The sequence below is a fragment of the Anolis carolinensis genome, chromosome 5 (assembly GCF_035594765.1).
Source record: "Anolis carolinensis isolate JA03-04 chromosome 5, rAnoCar3.1.pri, whole genome shotgun sequence".
NCBI classification, from domain to species: Eukaryota; Metazoa; Chordata; class Lepidosauria; order Squamata; family Dactyloidae; genus Anolis; species Anolis carolinensis.
The window spans coordinates 29,137,460-29,157,425 of record NC_085845.1 but is presented as its reverse complement, the minus strand read 5'-3'; the positions used below and the strand labels follow the sequence as shown (position 1 = coordinate 29,157,425).

The 19,966-nt window shown below is 36.5% G+C and overlaps 1 protein-coding gene across 6 annotated transcripts in view; it reads right to left on the bottom strand.

The window, feature by feature from the left end:
• Positions 1-215: 215 nt before the first annotated feature.
• Positions 216-19,966, bottom strand: part of sec24b (SEC24 homolog B, COPII coat complex component) — a 60,584-nt gene continuing 40,833 nt past the window's right edge. For all 6 annotated transcript variants that reach the window (XM_062983001.1, XM_062982999.1, XM_062983000.1 and 3 more), the window contains 16 exons: positions 18,893-19,019; positions 18,581-18,690; positions 18,220-18,332; positions 17,737-17,855; positions 17,241-17,296; positions 15,689-15,895; positions 14,630-14,753; positions 12,622-12,780; positions 9,464-9,637; positions 8,737-8,847; positions 7,853-8,028; positions 7,005-7,142; positions 3,881-3,985; positions 3,472-3,564; positions 2,658-2,761; positions 216-1,372 (listed from right to left, as the gene is read on the bottom strand). In XM_062983001.1, coding sequence (XP_062839071.1) covers positions 1,258-1,372; positions 2,658-2,761; positions 3,472-3,564; positions 3,881-3,985; positions 7,005-7,142; positions 7,853-8,028; positions 8,737-8,847; positions 9,464-9,637; positions 12,622-12,780; positions 14,630-14,753; positions 15,689-15,895; positions 17,241-17,296; positions 17,737-17,855; positions 18,220-18,332; positions 18,581-18,690; positions 18,893-19,019 — 2,031 coding nt within the window. In that variant the 3' untranslated portion in view covers positions 216-1,257. The remainder of the gene's footprint in view (positions 1,373-2,657; positions 2,762-3,471; positions 3,565-3,880; positions 3,986-7,004; positions 7,143-7,852; positions 8,029-8,736; positions 8,848-9,463; positions 9,638-12,621; positions 12,781-14,629; positions 14,754-15,688; positions 15,896-17,240; positions 17,297-17,736; positions 17,856-18,219; positions 18,333-18,580; positions 18,691-18,892; positions 19,020-19,966) is intronic.

Genomic DNA, 19,966 nt, shown 5'->3' with positions numbered 1-19,966 from the left:
GATGTATCTGTCAGCTTTTAAAATAAATGTACACATTGGTTTTAAAAATAAAATTATATTTCCTCTTACTCTAGTAAAGATTTTTGTTTTAAAAGTGTTATTTTGTAGCCTTACACATACATGATTCATCATGTTTGCATACGGCTCAGCTTCAAAAATGACATAAAGCAAAGCTAATATTTGGATCACGTGCTGAAGAAACTCCCAGCTTCAAGTGAAATATAAACTTTCTTTAATGTCTCATTGCGGCAAGAGAAAAGGAGAAATCCAGAACCACAATTGTTGCAGAGTATGTTAAGAGGCACTACCCAGTGTAGGGCAGTAGCAGTAAGCCAGCTATATCCTTACACAAATCCCAGTCCAAATTTAGCAACATTCTCATTTATCAGAAATTCTATACAATAAGGTAGTAAACAATTATTCTCAATACAGCAAGCAAAATTAAATATTAGTCTAAAATGTAATAATCGCATAGATATAAAAACACATGATCAAGCAAAATACCTTTAATTAGCTGATCATAAATAAATCCACATAAAAGAACTGATTAAATGAATTATAAAGTTGCATTTTCCTATGTGGATTCAGAATTTTGTCTCAGATGCATCAGTCAACTTTATTCTTTAACTCCAATAGTGATCTGTCATCCAATCACCAACACTGCACCACACTATGCAATCCATACTCTGTAGTTACATTTTTATACATTTTCTTTACAAATGTTATCAGTTCTGTACATTTATATATATATATATGTATATATAATTTCTACAATGTATATACGTTGCATTGAAATTCTGTAATCTTCACAGAGAAAATGGTGAAGTTTTCAAATATGAATTATCTCCTTTACAAATTCATATAAACAGCACGGAACACTGCGCTTTGGCATCTCTGCTGGAAATCATCTGGAAAGATTATCATACTAAATTTTAGGGTAAAGGCTCTCTGATGTCAGATTTCTTTAAGAAATACTATTTCACATCACAATGTCAATTCACCAGCTTAAAGTAGACAGAAGCACCATATTGTTGCACTATAGGAAATGCATACAAACCAGCTGAAAACATACTACTGAAACTGCGTCATAACCATCATTTTTATACCGAAGCAGAACTTTAAAATGTGTATTTTGTCCGTTAGAAAAGGATTCTGAAGAACCCAGGCCTGGTTCTATCACTTCCAGTGTGCTTCTTTCACAGCTGAAAATTGGAATAAGAAGTCCAGAACCAATTTTTGTTGTTTGTTTCCTCCTTCTCATTTACAAATTTGTTGTTGAAGGTGAAGCAAAAATTCATAGTAAGAATATGCTGCCTCTGTCTTGTCTTCAACTAAGTGCTGAAGAAAATCTGCTTTTGCAGGGCTTTCATCCCTGAAACAGAAGAAAACCTCCATCTGAGCTTGTATTTTTTTTTACAATGTTTACAGTTTACTGACATCAATACAGATTTCTAAAAGCCCCCTGTTATCTTATTTAGGTTGGTACAAAGTAACTGAGTAACTATTAGAAATAAACCGGGCATATTCTAAGGGTTATCCAGTCAAAATAAACTGGGCATATTCTAAGGGTCATCTAGTCAGCTTTCATTAACACAATCTAGGATTAGAAAGTTCTTCAGAATTACATGATGGGTCAATAATATGTTAATGACTTCCTGATTTGATATCTCTAAACAGCAAATGACTAGAAGAGGAACTACTGATTAACCTTTCTGTCTTATATCTAAACCTCAATTGTTACCACAAAACTAAATCAAACCAAACCAAAGATTTCCCCACATCATCACTTTCTCATTGTCATTCCTTGTCAATTGTTAGAATCATGTAAACCAGTCCTAGCTACTGTATTTATTCAAGTATAATGTGCCATTGAATGTAATGCACACCTCAATTTTGAAGGTGCACATTACAAAACAAGGATTTGTTGTCTAATGCAATGTGCCCAAGTTGGGAATTGCACGAGGCTGGTGAAAGAGTGTAAATTCTTCTTGCCCATCCACTGCCTGCCACCCTGATGACAGGTCCAACTGTGCAAGAAAGAAGAAGCCATGCCCCACATCCCTTTGCCACAGTCAGCCGGACAGGGGAATGTGGCTTCCCCTTGTTCATCAGCCATGCCTCTGTCTGCCTTCCTTTTGGTTTTGGAGACCTTGTGAAGGTCAGTTAGGAAGCTGCATCCTTTGCCTTGGCCTGGCAGAGGGATGCCCTTGGAGGGGAGCAGGCACATTTACATTCACAATTCTAATGCACCATCAAATGTAACACACATCTTAGTTTTGGCTATGTAATTTAGTGAGAATTATACTTGAGTAAGTAGGGTATTATCTGCTGCTGCACACTGGTTTTGTTACTACTGAGACTAAGGCTTAAAGTGGAGTGACTTCTCATTTCTTCTAAAAAGATGTTGCCTACTGTACTATAAAACTCCAAACTACATTCTGTGTGCAGTTGCGTCTGAGAAATAAGATGTGTCTTATTGCTTGGAAAGAAAGGCTTTGCCACATAAAAAAGAGAAGCACTCCCTCCACTCATAATTTGAACAGCTGAAAGAAGGCAATGCCACTGAAACCTTTTCTACACTGAAACCAACAGTTCACTATGTAAACTAAAAGAATTTTCAGCTTAAAATAGCATTGCTGATACATATTAATACTCACTTTATTACTAGAAGTACTGGACTTAGTGGTTTGCTCTCCTTAAGCCAGGATATAAAAGACCTCGTTCGTTCTGAAGAAAGATTATCTAATTCAGGAAGCTGCATCTAGAAGAAGGAAACATTATATTTATCACTTCACCCTTTACAACTGGAATTATATTTAAGTTCAGTTAAATGTAAGTGAAGGGTTTCATTAACCAGATTTTTTTTAAAAAAAATACACTATCAAAACTTATTGACACTTATTTGGTCCATGATCTATATTTATTTGATTTTCTTTAATTTAAATAATTTTGGTCTGATGATTATAACACAGTGGCAAAAATATAAAATGATTAAAATACAACCCAACAATAAAATTAATTGAATATTAGAAGAATCAGAAAGAAATCAAATACACTGTTATACTTTCTTTATACATTCTGAAATTGTGGAGGAGATAAAGAACTCCAAACAACATTTAATGTTATAATGTACATGGCTTTCATAGTCCTCATACCGTTGCATGCTTCAAAAATAACTTTACATAAAAATATTAAGGTATTAAGATCACAGACCACAACCCAAAGTTATGATCTGTAAAGCTGTATATGGTTCAGTTTCAGAGTATCCGAGGGACTACATCCCACAAATGCCTGGATTTTGAGATCTTCCAGAAGACAATTATGGAAACATGGTACAAGAAACTATCAATGACTGCTCCCAGGCTCTGTAAGACCCTTCTGCCCTCTCAGAAAAAGGAAATCTATTCTCAGCCTCATAAAAGTTATAAGCAATTCTTTACAAGTACAAGATAATTTAAAATGGAATCTTACCAAATTCTGAGGTACTGATAAATAATTAGGGTATCCAAGGACATCTTTTATGAAGTTATTATCACAGCTTCTTCCAATCCAGATGTAAAATATCTAAAATATGTTAAGAACTGTGTCATTGAAGTAAACATTTTGGTAAGTCATTCAGTTACTAAGATCGATTCAGAACTATATGCTTTTAAAAAACAAATTCAAAATGTTTATTTACATAATTAGGATGACAGTGATTAACTTGATGGTTTAGTAGAAAATAAGTTAACCAGCCCCTCCCAGCAATAACAATGTAACATTCCTTGAAAAACTAAAATTCTCTTATATTAGCCTAACATTTTACTTTATATGTTTGATGTAATAAAACATCAAAGATTACAGATCAGTGAAGTAAAAGAGCCTCAAGTATGCAGCTTACTGTGCCACAGTCCAAAAGAAAAGCTCCTTCTCTAGTTAACTTCTCTGCAGACAATCGTTGAAGAGGAGGTTGAGGTACAACTCTATCATTGACATGTATTGCACCCTATTAGAAAGACAAAACAATGCTGTTAAATTCACTATAACTGTAATTCAAAAATCTTAATGTTGTAGTACATCAATTAAAAAACCTTTGCAAACTTTCATCATGTCTAAGTTTTTTTTCATCAGTTGATAATTAAATCTACTATATAAACTGGAGATTACAACACTTCACAATAACATGGAAATGGAAGTTATAGATTAATATAAAGAAGATCAGGGTTGCTGCCAAGTGTAAAGGAGCAAGAACAAGCCTCAAGAAGTTACATTAAGTGCATCATCTTCAATTTTCTTATACAGTAGAGTCTCACTTATCCAACATTCTGGATTATCCAACGCATTTTTGTAGTCAATGTTTTCAATACATCATGATATTTTGGTGCTAAATTTGTAAATACAGTAATTACTACATAGCATTACTGCGTATTGAACTACTTTTTCTGTCAAATTTGTTGTATAACATGATGTTTTGGTGCTTAATTTGTAAAATCATAATCTAATTTGATGTTTAATAGGCTTTTCCTTAATCCCTCCTTATTATTGAACATATTCGCTTATCCAACGTTCTGCCGGCCCGTTTATGTTGGATAAGTGAGACTCTACTGTATTTCAGCATTAGAAAAGTCTGTAAATTGCCTTAATTCAGCCTTTTATGAGACAATTGCTACTTTCTTCATCAGGGTTGTAATGGAGCCAAGAATCATAGGGAACGAGAAAGAGGATTTTTTTATTAAAACGTATGCTAGCACTATATATTTTTCCTGCAAGGCTTCTCTTGTTTTTTGTTCAGCTTTGGTTCAATCTGCCATTATGAGTTATTCTCAATGTACTGTATAACTGGATAATGCATTTCTGGGTCTCTTGGCAAAACACATGCCTAATGAAGCAAATAAATAACCAAAATATTTTCATCCCTGGTACTCATATTAGATAGAGCAAGTGTACGAACAAAAAAGGAAAACACATGCGAATATACATTACAAATTGGGGGCTCTGAAAGGAATGCAATTCATTTCACTGTTGCCCTGTGTCTAATGTACCTCAACATTCCACTTTAAAAAAAAACATTTTGTCTCAGTTTTCAATTTTACAAACTCTGGTGCTTACCACAGTAACAATAAACTCAAAACAGTGAGAACAAACAAGCAGTCATCAACAGTTTCAACATGCTTTCATAAATGCAAGTGTATTTCCTTGGACCCCAAAAACTAATAGGCAGGGTGCCAGACAAAAACACACTACCAGATCTATTGCCACTGGCCTCCAACAGACAAGAGTTCTTTTCCCCACCCAGGATCTTCCACAGATATATAAACCTTCCTTGCTCATTTTCTCCATATACTTCACAACCTCTGAAGATACCTGTCATAGATGTGGACGAAACCTCTGGAGAGAATATTTCTGGAACATGGCCATATTGCCCAGAAAACACACAACAACCCTGTGATCCTGGCCATGAAAGCCTTCGACAACACATAGATCTATTATTTCTAACCAAGCCCTCTGATACAATTGCATCTACTCAGACCTACAAGACAGACTCAAAACTCTTAAAATTACAACAGGTATTTTTCAGACTACAATAACCACCAAAGGAGGCGAAGAAACAAAACCAACATGGGAAGGTTAATACACAAGAACTATCTACTACAAGATAGACCAAAAATACAAAATGACAGAACACTTAGTAGTTACCTATAATCCACAGCTGAAATTACTCAAATATATCATCAATGAGCCACAACCAGTTCTGAAGAATAACACAACCCTCTCACAAATTCTGGGAAGCAGGCCCTTATTGGCTTACAGGAAGCATCCAAATCTTAAACAACTACATACAGTCCCTGAGTTATAAACAACTGACTTACAAATGACTCCTAGTTAAAACTGGGGATGAGACAACAGGAAGCGAGAGAAATTTACCCCTAGGAAGGGAAATTCACTCCTGAAAGAATTATCCAAAACATACGCACACACAGACACACAGACACAAAGACACACACACACACACACACGGCTCGAGTTACACATAAAATGTACCTGTTCCAACTTACAAACAAATTTAACTTAAGAACAAACCTACAGAAGCTATCTTGTTCATAACTTGAGGGCTTGCCTGTACACACTTACAATAGGATACATAACATAGATGGCAATAAAGAGATAAGACACAAACCCTAATACCATCCGTATCCCCATAACTACTCTGAAGCCAATATTATAGGGGCCAATAACACTCACATCAGAGGTGCATTTACTTGCTCATTGTCCAATGTGATACATGACATCCTATGGTGATTTTACACTGAACAAACAAAACAGTCTCTATACAAGAGTACTGAGGGACACAAATCTGACATTAGAAATGGCAGAATCACCAAAAACCAGTTGCAGAACATTTCAACCTTCCTGGACACAGAGACATCCAGTAGAAGGTTTAAAGGCCATGGTACCTGTAAATATCTGAATAACCTGTATCAAACCCTTCAAATGACCTGCTCAGTCCTTCAAAGCAAGGGGCATAATGTGCACCTTTCTGGATCCTATTACATTCTATCTCACTCCCACAACTGTATAAATATGTTTTATTTCTGAGGCTTAATACCATTCAGTATTGCATCTGAGGAAGTGGTATTATATCCATAAAGGTTCATGCTAAATAAAAGCCAGTTAGTGTCAATGGTGCTACCATGTTTCTATTTCTCTCTCTACCCACTCCTTTTTATGCAGCAAGAGTCTAACATGGCTACTTTATTGAAAACCTCCAACAAGCAGAGGGAGGAGGAGCTGGACAGGTGCAAAAAGACTTCATAAAAAGTAACTTATTTTTAGAGGCTTTGTTTAGTGAGGTATGCTTCTATCTGGGTAATGCTAGAAAACAGATTGGGAATCTTTCAGGACCACTAAGATCTTTATGTTTGAGAACCAAATAGTAAATTAGCTGCTATATTCTGAACCAACTAAAGTTTCCAGTTAATCTTACAAATTATTACTCAATATATGCAATATAAAACATAACATACCTCATCAGTAAGACGGTCTATTCTATACAAACTTGGGTATAACATCTTCATTAAGTGAACCAATGGTTGACTTTTTATTTGGCACATGGTATACACACGATCGTCCAAACGTGTACTTGTGCCTGTTCTAAATGCTTTCTGTTTAAAAATATAGAATCAATCAGTTTGAAGAAAAAAAGTTGGGAGTAATCTGATAATGTGGTCAAATTGGGAACATAGGCATGCACACAACAGTTGCCATTATCTCCACCAGCCATTTTGGCCCTTATGTAATATGGCGAATATAAATGGATCCCAATTCCTCTACAACTTCCTTCACTTTCAGGAGAGATGGTGTTTTAGAAACACACCACTGCTTTCTTTCAGTATATAGAACCAGATGCATAGTCACTGGTTTCCAGCCAATGGAATTTCAATAGAAAATTGTGAAAAGTTAAGGCTAGTAACAGCCTTTCAAAAATAGTTCTTCTAATATTTTTTAAAATTGGATGTGCTGGTATGTTTCCCTTAATTGTTATAACAAAACTACAGGTATGGTTACAAGCACTCAGTTCCAAAAATGCATATAGTGAAGAATTTTGGGAAATAGTGGTGGGATATAAATAAAGTTATTATTAAAAGTTATTAATTTTGACATATAAATCTTCAAGAATTCCAAAAATAATATAAACTGATATATAAGCTTTTATAATGTATAGGTCACCACTTAATTTAAGCAACATTGTTAATGTCTGATACAAGGTAAGAAAAAAAGACATTAACAACTAAGTATTTTCACATAATTCATTGACATTTATCCTTTAAAAACACAGTTGAAATCAATATGAACAACTACTTCTATGAAGTACCTGTTTGAAGAGAGCCAAAACATACAGAGGAAAAAGCCTGAGGGAATTTGGAGCAATCAAAGCAGATTGTTGGAGGTTTGATGCCGTTGACATATAAGCAGACAATGAATCTACCACTGCGTTCACTAAGGCATCTCTAGCATCTGACAAACTTGACGAAACTGATCGATCCACAGCTATGGAAAGTCAAGTAGTAGCAAATAATTATGAAGGCAATCCAATTAAACAGTGAGCAGCATAGCATTGCAGCTAATAAAACTTTGCTAGTACATTTTAATTTCATTAAATCACTGAAGATAATAAAAACCTAAAGAATCATAGAATCATAGTCAGAAGAGACCTCATGGGCCATTCAGTCCAACCCCTTGCCAAGAAGCAGGAAATCACATTCAAAGCACCCCCGACAGATGACCATCCAGCTTCTACTTAAAAGCCCCCAAAGAAGGAGCCAGTAGTGCAGTTTGCATGAGACTACTGGGGCACAATATGATGGAGGGGAATTACAAAGAGCTAGACTCTAGTTTCCATTGAGTTGCAGAATAACCTGGATGACCTCAGGCCAATCCAACTTTTAGTCTGATCAACTTCACAGAATTATTACAAGGTAAGATAACTTAGAAAGAAAGCCACATATACCCCCTCATTTGTTTCAGAAAACTGCAGATAGTAATTTATAAGTAAGCATGAACTATTAAAACTATTTCTGGAAATTTATACAAAATGTTTGTGAAACAATCACTCTAAACCTTTAATCTTCTACCTCAGCTTTATTCTACTTGGAAGTGATATAACTGTTCTTTACAACTGATATTTATTATTAAAAGTACAATACAATTGTTTATTACAGTGGAAAAAAAGATAGAAAACATTTATTTTCAACTCACCCATATTGGCTAAAAGACATATAATTGCTTGTGTATCTGCTCCAGCATAAACATCTATCAGCGAAGTCACCACAGGCAAGCAAAGTGTATGGATTCTAATTCTCCGCTCACCTGCAGTAGAATCAACAGTGTAAGAACTATTTTTCTCAAAATATTGATGTTCTAAGACAGAAATCAACATAGCACACATTTCCACTCAAAGCACACATTCTTAGTATAACTACATTAGAATTTTCTTTCACTGGGGTGGGGAGAGGATTGTGGTTTATTTTGAGAAAACATGGTACAGGCAGTCCCCAAGTTACAAACAAGATAGGCTCTGTAGATTTGTTCTTAAGTTGAATGTCTATGTAAGTTGCAACAGGTATATTTTTGAGTGTAATTCCAGTCAAATATATATATTATTTAGCTTTGGGTAGCCTAGGGAAGGATTAATACCCTCATGGGTTTGTTTTGCTACCTGTGTCCCTGTTCAGAAGATTTCATATTACTCTCGGTCCTTGTGATAATTGGATTTTGAAAAATTTGGCATGTTGTGAAAACATGGATTGGTGAGAAAGCTTCATTACAGACCCCTTTTTCCCATGATAACTCTTCCAGCAGTGATTTTCCCTTCCAAGAGGTAGATTTCTCTCACTTCCTGTCATCTCACTCTCGTTCTTAACAATGAGTCATTTGTGAGTCAGATATTTGTAACTCAGGGACTGTCTGTAGTTGATGATATTACCTTTGCTGGAGGTATATAAAAGTGCTGTCTGAAAACAGACTAATGATGTATCTGCCAGACTTTCTTCAATGGACATTTGTACTGCAAATCCAGCATCAGGATTGACATTGGCAAGTGATAATAAATCAGTTGATCGCACAAAAAAGTTGCCATGAAAGGTGTGAATTGACAGACCTGAAAATGAAGTGAAACATTTAGGGTTGATATGGCAAGTGCTACAAAAGCACAGTGCAAACATAGGCTTGCTTATTTATTCAAAAACAAATCCGGCTGAGTTCAATACATTTTAGTCTCTAGGAAGTATGCTTAAAACATTTTCAATATAGATGACTTATAGCTGTTTGAATATGGTTGCTAAACATTTGGCCTGGTCCCAGTATAAAAGGGCACTGAAAGTAATTTGGGTATTCTGGAAAAAGTATAACTGGAATATTATATTTAGACACATTCAAAGAATTATGCAGAACATATTTTATTGGCGTATTTATAATGTGAAGAAAACAGCATAAGCTTCCTTATGTTTTACTTATAACTCAGGACTTCATGTCTGCCATGACAACCACGGGTCTCTCCCAATTGATATCTGGCCCCACACACGCTGCTGGACACACTCTACACCTTGTATTTTGTACAGAGGGTGGGAACGATGATCTGGGAATGGAGGAGCTCTCTGTGGTCCTGTTGTCATGGACAGATCACTATTTAGTCAGGTTTGACTGCATGGAACTCAGAACCTCTGCAGGGCGGGCGGGGGGGGGGGGGACCTATTAAGATGGTCCTCCCCAGAAGGGTTATGGATCTGGATGGATTCCTGAAGGCTCTTGGGGAATTTCCCGCTACCCGAGCAGGTGATCCTGTTAAAATCCTGGTCGATCTCTGGAATGCACTGAAGCATCCCTTCTCACAAAAAGGAGCTAAACCAGCCTCTTGGTTCACTAAGGAGCTGGCAGCAATGAAATGTGTGAGACGGGGACTAGAGTGACAGTGGCAGAGAACTCAGAGTGATTCCAACTGAAAAGAAGCAAAAATGTATTTCAAGGTCTATGGTGGGGCAATAAAAGCATCAAAAAAGTATTTTTGCAGCCTGAGAATATGTGGACGAGATTCTTGGAGAAGTGAGAGCCACAACTTGTGCTCTACAACCTTGCCCTTCCTGGCTCACAAAATAAGCCAGAGGAGGACTGGTGAAGTGGGTCAGGGAAATGATTAATGCTTCCCTACATCAGGGAAGGTTCTCGCAGGCCTCAAGGAGGCTGTGGTAAGACCAGTTCTTAAAAAAACCTTCCCTAGACTCCTCTGTACTGGACAACCACAGACTAGTTTGAAACTTTCCATTTTTAGGCAAGGTTCTGGAGTGTGTGGTGATCTTGCAACTCCAAGGGCTCCTGGATGAAGCAGATTATCTAGATCCATTTCACTCTGGTTTCAAGCCTGGTTATGAGACAGACAGCTTTGACTGCCTTGGTGGATGACCTACGCAGAGAACTGGGTAGGGTGAGTGTGTTCCTGTGGGTTCTCCTGGACCTCCCAGTGGCTTTCGATACCATTGACCATGGTATCCTTCTGGGTCGTTTTTCTGGGATGAAGCTTGGAGGTATTGTTCTTCAGTGGCTTTTTTCCTTCCTGGAGAAACGTTCTCAGAAGGTGGTGCTGGGGGACTTCTGTTCGACTCCTTGGCAACTGGCCTGTGGGATCCCTCAAGGCTCTGTGATGTTCCCCATGCTGGGAGAGGTCATCTGGAGTTTTGGAGTGCAGAGCCATCTATACATAGATGACACCCAACTCTATCACTCCTTTCCACTAATTCCAAGGAAGCTGTTCCTGTGCTAAATCAGTGCCGGGTAGCTGTAATGGACTGGATGAGGGCAAACAAATTGAAGCTTAATTCAGACAAGACAGGGGTGAGAGAGACAGATCTGGGAATAGGGAGTCAGCCTGTGTTAGATGGGTTTACACTCCCCCTGAAAACACAGGCTCGCAATTTGGGAGTACTCCTGGATTAGGCTCTGGCTTGGAAACAGCAGCAGCCAGACTGCTAACTGGGGCTGGTTACAGGGAGAGTACAACTCCTCTGCTGCTACTCTACTCTGCTCCACTGGCTGCTAACATATTTCTGTGCACAATTCAAAGTGCAGGTTTTGACCTACAAAGCCCTATATGGCTCCAGTTCAGATTATCTGGAGGACCATATCTCTTTCTATGTCCCTGAGCGACATCTACGATTGACTGGGGAGGGCCTTCTCTCGGTCTCACCACCTGCTTAAGTGCGATAGGTTAGGAGGGCCCTTTTAGTGGCTGCTCCAGGACTGTGGAACTCCTTTCCAGGTGGCCCCATCCCTCTTGGTCTTCGCAAGCATCCCTCTTGGCCTTCGCAAACCTTCTTATGCCAACAGGCATTTGGGGAAGACTAAGGGGCGGGCTTTGGGGAGGTTGGGTGGGATTGAGTTTTAAAGTCCATTTTAGTGTATTTACTGTATTTTAATTCTGTTTTTACCACAGAATTGTTTTTTAAAAACTTTTGTATTGCACCTTTTATACTTGCCTAGTGTGGAGTGTTAGCCACCTTAAAGAATTTTAATTGTTTTTTAAAAACTTTTGTATTGCACCTTTTATACTTGCCTAGTGTGGAGTGTTAGCCACCTTGAGTCCCCACTGAGAGAAAGATGGGATATAACTAAAGATAATAATAATAATAATTTAAACTATATTTGAAAGAACACTATTATGTAAGGCCAAGAGAGCTGTATTTAATATATTTATCAGCACTTTAACTGCATTTTGCTGAGGTGTAAGTATAGCACATTCTATATACTCATATACTCTTTTGAAGTATTTATTAGTTCCATATCAAATTGAGAAACAAAGTGATTCAGAAAAACTAGGTGAATACTTTGTTTAGCAGTGCACTCATTTGTCATTCCATCCCTTTGAACACTGGGACCTGTCAATCCATGTCGCCTCAGAACAATAACTAGAACTTCATATTCTGTACTTAGTTCATATAATATGACTGATTTCAGTACAACAGCACATACAACTATAAATACACAGAGAGATGTATTGTGTGAAACATCTTCCACCAAAAATAGTCTAAATCAAGTTCGAAAAACATCTCAAAAGTTTAACCAACATTCCATGCATCTGATTCACACTTATACCTTTTGTACATCTTATTCTCATGACTGCTTCAAATCCAATCTTTCTTGTAAGGTATCTTTTAAGGTCTTTTTGAAGTTTTTCTGCTTGAACAGGATTATGAATATGGTGGAAAGATGGGTAATAATAGATGCATCCAGCAGAAAATTTGGACATGCAAGCTATTAGGGAGAATGGAAGAACAATATGTATATATTAATCGTTGAAGTCCATTCAAAAACAAAACAAGTGTTTAGTCTGAGCATTAGATCCTACTGACTAGAAAACAGCAATCTTCCCATGTGTGTAAAAAGCAATTTATCACAATCTCAGTTAAACAAGCTTTTAACAAATAATAGCAACAGAGAGCACAGCAAAATAATAAAAAGTATGACAGGCAAAATATGGATTTTCCTTAAGCATTATTTTTATATACCAAAGAACAAACAAGCAAGATGCTATCTGAGTTGAGCAATGGGCTACTTCAATCTCAAGCCAGGATCTTATTGGTGTCATAAACTAGTTTCAATACTGCTGCACAAGCAGTATTCACTCTGCTAAGTTGCACACAAGTGGAAAGCTGTGCAAAGGAAACCCACACATTTGTTAAGTGGAAATATATTGGCACAATGTGTAAGCACAAGACCACAGTGCACAATAGTGAGATCAGCTGAAAAACTGTTGAATCCAAAGTAATTTGGATATATTTGCATGATTCTTAAAAGGCATACAGGATCTTAGCCTTGCTTTTTGTGGTATCTATCCCATACGCTTTACCATTGTTGCCATCACTTTAAAAATCTTCTGGATATATAAATATACACCTTTTAATCATCAATATCAAATAGCTATCATTTTGTAAAATAAGCTATTTTTTCATCTATATCTTCACCAGCAACATTTTATTTTCTGCCATTCACATTAACAGGGATCTGAATCAGACATGGTCTGATCAATGTCCTTTTGATATGCACAAAAGATGAAAGGAGGTTGAAACTCAAAAGTGGGGCAGCAAAATGTACTGGGGTCATTTACCACTTAGTACCTTTTGTTTTTATGTATTTTTGTTTACAAATTAATAGTTCACCCCCAACATCAGTTATTAAAGGGAAACAAAAAAATAAAATATCATAACACTTAAAATTAGTCACAAGAAAAATCAAAAGAAGAACACCAAATTCTGAGCTTAAAACAGTTTTGAGAGTAAAAAGGTCTGTCCTCAAAAGGTACTGAAGAGGCAAAACCAGAAACATCCTCAAAGGGAGCATTCTTTAGGTAAAATCCACAGGAAAAATGCTCTTTTGGAAATTATTTTGAAGCATCCTGAGAACAGTCTTTCCCAAATATGGCTATGTTTACATCATATTAAGAGTAGACAAGTCTAGAACTTGCAAGTGTTTGTATACAATCCCACCTAAAAAGACTGTTTTTTTTAAAAAAAATAGCGTGAGTTTTAATTATACATTAATTATACAACCACCCAATTTCTTTTATTTGATCGTGGGCTTTTAGTGATATGATCCCACATATTTAAATACTATTCCTCAGGTTATAAAGCATATTTATAATGTTGTGGGAGAAGGACAGCATGTAATTTGATCCAAAAAAGATGGCTTCTTCTTTGAAAACAAACTACAAAGTCATGAAAGACTGGTACTAAGGAAGGAGCACAATTTTTCTTGAAATATTGCAAAGTTAAGCAAGAAATACTAAAATAATGTAGCATTTGCCAACTTTTTGGGAATTAAACTTCCTCCCATACCAGCTTGCATTTTAAAAAAGTGAGGTGCATAATAAAAGCCAACACCAAAGATATATACTTCAGCTGACCCTCTCATTCAGATTCTAGACTTTTTATTTTGAACTTACTTTCTCATGAGAAAAATGTTGTAAACCTTAGCTGTCCGTGCACAAGGTATCTCCATAGATACCATGAACTTTAGAACTTTTTTCACAGTTCAACAGAACACAAAAACAGAAGCCTAAAATATTTTAATTTACAAAGTAACTGTGTAAGTTAATATGTCTTACCAAGAGAAGCCAAATCAGAATACTGAGAACTTAAAAGGAACAAATCCACTGCTGTTTGCTGTCCTGAACAGTCTAGTGCAAGTTTTTTATAAAAATCTGTTGCTGGACCAAGATGCTGAACCCCCTAGGATACAAAGATAAAGTAAGATTATGAGAAAACTTAAACACATACTGTTTAGGTTTGTGGTATTTCAGCACAATGTTCACAAAGCCTGAACATTTCTGGCATTTCCCCAAACTGTAATCACGAGCTGGTGATCACATTCCTTATAATGTGATTAACATTTCAGAAGTTAACTGGATTTTTCTTTTTTGCAATCTGTATAGTGCATGTGCAATGAGTGAATAACTGTTCTTTACTGTCTCACTACAAGGAAGATCAGATCAATCTGATGTGCAATAGTTCCTGACAGATCCAATCCCATGGATATTGTTAGAAACATTCTCATGTTTATCAGTGACATTGTGTGAACAAAGAAACAATTAACTATCTGATGTTAGAAGGATGTTTGAAGAAAATGAACCTAGGTCATTTGATGTCTTACATGTGCACCCATACATGAACTGAGTTAACAATATAAATGTTATTTTCATCTAGTTTTATTTCTGGTCAACCGACAAAAATTAATACGTGGAATTTAAACACTAAATTGGGAATTAATCACTTCAAATAATGAGATTTCTAGCATGTCGATGAAAGCCAAGATGAAAAAAATTGATTCAACTCTTTTTAGTCATTTACAGATGTTACATAGTATCATTCAGACTCTGGATTATGACTACCTGCACACAAATAATTATGAATTTTGCAATTTGTTAAAATTATACAATTAAAAGGGCAACATACTTCTTTAACCCAATTGTTTTTTTCCAAAGTCAGGTTAAATCAATTTGAAGCTTATTTCCACAGTCTTAAGGCTCAACACTATCCTTGATTAACTACAATTAAGATTCCTAATATGCTGAATGTTTCACTCAATATATGTTCTCGCACATTTGCAAATCTATCTAATTAGTTTGCAGCTTTATCTAATTACTTTGGCAACCGCTAAAATGTACCTTTGTGCTTGATCTCTGATTGGGATCTTCTCTGGATTGCAAGCGGCCTGTGCCCAGAGAAGGCAACTGTGTTTGAAACACAGATACGCGTCCACCCGTTGGAGACATCAATTTATAGGCAGCTTGAAGGGCTGGACCCAATGCACTGTGTGTTTCTCTTGTATTGGTGAACATATTAGGCAAAGCATTGAGCAAGTCTTTAATTAGCTGAAAAACAGATTAAATTGCAATCGAGATAAACAGTTTGCAGAGTTAATCCACATATTGCTACTCATACCCCAACTAGGACACTGAGGTCCTATCCACAAGTCCTGGACTATCTAATCCACTGTATCTCCAGAATCTGAGACAACGGTCAATTATAAGTCACACATCAATGTCTGCAATTATGAAGCCTATAAACATCTTGATCTTAAATTTACAGCTAAAATCACTTAGATCAATGCTTTTTGTGCCCAGAGCTGTACTCCATGGCCATGATCCATGGGATACAACATAAAGACTTCATCATCCTAAATGGCCATGAAAGGAGGAAATGCTGGCTGAACAACAGGTTGAATATGCAGCATGTTTCAAAATGATGGATCCGATTTCAAAGCAGTGTAAGTCATGATGGCAACATCTTCCAATTACACTAAAAGTTACAAATAGTTTGATGAGTTATCAAAGTATTGGTTTTACTAACCATTTTGGCGCAAGCAACAAATCTAAAAAACATTTCGCAAAAGGAGAATGTCTCATTAGGTCTTATGTTGTGGCATCACAGCTAGGAGCTGTTTGTGCATTGCAAGAGGCATATAGTAGTAATCAACTGAAAGTCTATGCTCCATCCTTTCAAGTGGTAAAGATTTCATTAATTGGCAATTTGTGGTTGTAGACATACAGCAATTTCAAATCAGGTCCATCATTTTGAAACCCTTGTTTGTGGGTGTCAGTGCACAAAGGATATGATCTTAACGGCATCGCAGGCGTAATGCCTGCATATGTCATCTAGAAGGTTCCCAACCATGCGCTGGTTTGGCACAATCCTGACACATATACAACACTTTTCTTTATTTCAGATCACCTCACATCATGGAGGAATAACAGCTTTATCTAGTTGCCGTTTTCTTTCTTATCTATCTTGTAGTTACTATTGTTCTCTTCCAAGAGGGCTACAACTATCCAATTTTAATAATTATCAGTATCAACACCACATCAAACATTTCCAAGTCCTTCTGATTTATCTTACAAATATTTTTCTCTGAGTCAGTCTAGGTGGCCTCTCAATTGGCTTTGCAGGGAAATATGTACTTCAAGCCCAGTTCTGAAGACACCAGAGGATTTATCTTGCTTGCTCAACTTTCTCTGAACCACACTTTTCCATACAAGGTAAAATAACAATGGAAGCAAAATTTTAAGCAAAATTTTAAGCTGGAAGCTAAAGAGAATGCTTTAAGTCTGGTGTCACTTTGGAGTTAATACTACTGTTCTACATCACATTAATTATAACACAGCAGCAAAGAAGAAGAAAATATTTTGTATATTGTTGTGGTATTTTGATTCATCTTACCTCTTTACTTTCATGCAGATTAACAAGTAAGCTATCAGGTGTAGGCAGGAAAACATCTATGGAAAAAACATTTGATTTTCAAGACATTTTCTTAATGAATTTCTACAATGTTTTAAAAATACACTAAAATAATAAACAAAGGCCTATGTGAAGTTTTTTTAATAAATGAAAAATATTTCTATAATTTTGCTCTAGTAGCAGCTCTTCATACTATATCAATATACTGAATACTCATTGAGTGATCTACCTAGCAGGCATCAACTTTGCACAGACCACAATAGTCAATTACACATAATTAACCTAGTATAACTGGAATATACTGCACCTTTCCACACATAGAACACATGGTGCAATTACTAAGTTGTTTAATTTGATAGTTCAGTTATTAGGCTCTTTAAATATGTTTCACTGCAGCATATTAAAGACAGACACCTTTTAAAATCATAGTTTCTTTCCCTCTGTCTCATTTCACCCATTTCTAAAACAACCATCTTACCATCAATTTCCGAGACAATTAACATCTGAGGCTGTGATAATCCTTCCTGCAAGTTGTAGAACTGAACAGTGCTGTCAAATGTTATGAAGCCTATTCTTGTTCTTGAATCTCCAGGCAACCTTAATATTAAAAAAAGAAATTTTTTTTAGCATTTTGGGTATCTAATATTGAAAAGAATTTTTGGATCCTAGCAAGTCTGTTTTATCTTAGCAGAAGCTTAGAGAAACAGGACAGAATAATACTGCATATTTTCCCCCAATAATTGTAGTGAAAAGGTTTAATGGAAATTGATATACTTCATACTAATGTTTTTTTTTCTATTAACAAAAACAACTGAGTAGTTCCTATCTGTTGATCAGAAAACCCGCTATGTCTTTATTATGCAAATAGAGTAGACCCTTAGGTATATTAATAAAATAATTATTTGAATGGATGCTGTATCTACATTATGAATATGCCCAAGTAAAACAAGAAGTTTCTTACTTGTCTAGGTTTTTCAGCAAAGACTGGCACACAATTGACAAGTAGCCAGCTTCTACTGCATTGTGGGACACATCAAACACAAACAAATATACTGCCGGCTGTGGAGGTCGAAGCTGTAAAATAAAATCCATTAAAATCCTTAGAAACAAAACTTCACATTTTCTATTTGTTACTATAAGCTGTTTGGCTGGCTAAAGATAGGTCCTTCTCAGCCCCATATTTGCTACTTTGATTAAATAAGGGGCTTACAGGTGAGAAGCAGAAAGAATTCAAAACTGAATTCTCTCATTCACCAAATCAGAACTATTCTCAAATCACCAAAGTATTTATTTTAGCCAAATGTTCTTAAGCATATACTTACCATGTAATCTGAAGAAGCAATAAACTCCACTGTAGAGTTTTGGACCTCTGGCCGCTTGTGGGGCTCTCCATAGGACCGTGTCAGAGGATTGTACATGAATTCTTCTGGGACTAAATAAACATATCAGTCATTGTCAAAATATACAGGTCTCATAGCTGGTGAAATAAAGGCACAGAACTGTACTTGCAGGGGAGGACAAATATATCCATGGGATATAGTACTTCCTCTCCCCTTTCAGCAGAAAGAAAAGCAAGGCTTCTGAGAATTCTAAAACCACCCTGCATCACTTTATGCTGTGTCTTTACTACTTACCATCATTAACTCTGTAGCACAGGTTACACTTCCACCTCCTCTGGTCAATAAAAGACACAAAAGGATTGATGTATGTTCTACACGATCTACATCTCACAATGGTGTTTGATGTAATCACAGGTAAATGCTAAAGGGTAAACAAAATTGTAGCATATGAAGGAAAATATTGCTAATAACTTCTCACAATATCCTTCAAAGCACTTAACATTGCCAATAACAAAGACAAACCCTCCATATACTTTTCAGAAAAAAATACAAGAAGAAAATAGTCAATTATAAAATTGTTGGAAGAGACCATGTGGAGCATCCAGTCCAACCCCCTGCCACACAAGAAAAGCACAATCAAAATATCCCCCACAGATGGCCATCCAGCCTGTTTAAAAGCCTTCAAAAAGGAGCTTCCGCCACACTCTGAGGCACTTCTTTAGATTCTTTTAATATATCAGGGAGATACTTCTTTAAGATTGATTTTCCCACAAAGGAGAATGATTTGATAAATTATCTCCCTGCTGAATGCATGTCTTTGAAAACTGTGCAGTTTGCAGATGTTTTGTGAAGGGAAATAGTCCTTGCCTTTTCAGCAGTCTCCTCCCTCTGGCATGGCCATTGCAGAAGCTGATGGAAAGGGGCATATAAGAAGGTAGAATGGCCACTGCTTATGTCCTTTACACCCATGTAGATCCACTGGAGATGCTAGCTTGGTTGCCCTTGTGAATGCCCTTGTCTTATGGGGAGCCTAGGAAGTTGCTGAGCCAAGAGGATCACTGCTGATTACCTGGCCAACACATATTTTGGTGCCTCAAACATTAGATCGTTTCTAGGCATATTTGACCTAATTCCAAAAATTGCACCAGTTTTCCCCCATCAGCTCTAGTTTTCGAGATGCAAAACATATGCCATATATCAGTTTTCATCTGCTTGCCTATAGAAAATCATGATAACCATACCTAAGAAACCAGAGCTGATGCAATCTGACCAATGCAATTTTCTGAATCACAACTCAAATAATCACAGTAACAGGCCTAAAAACAAGAAACAAAGAAGTTTTTTTTGTTGGACTGTGTTCTATTCTGA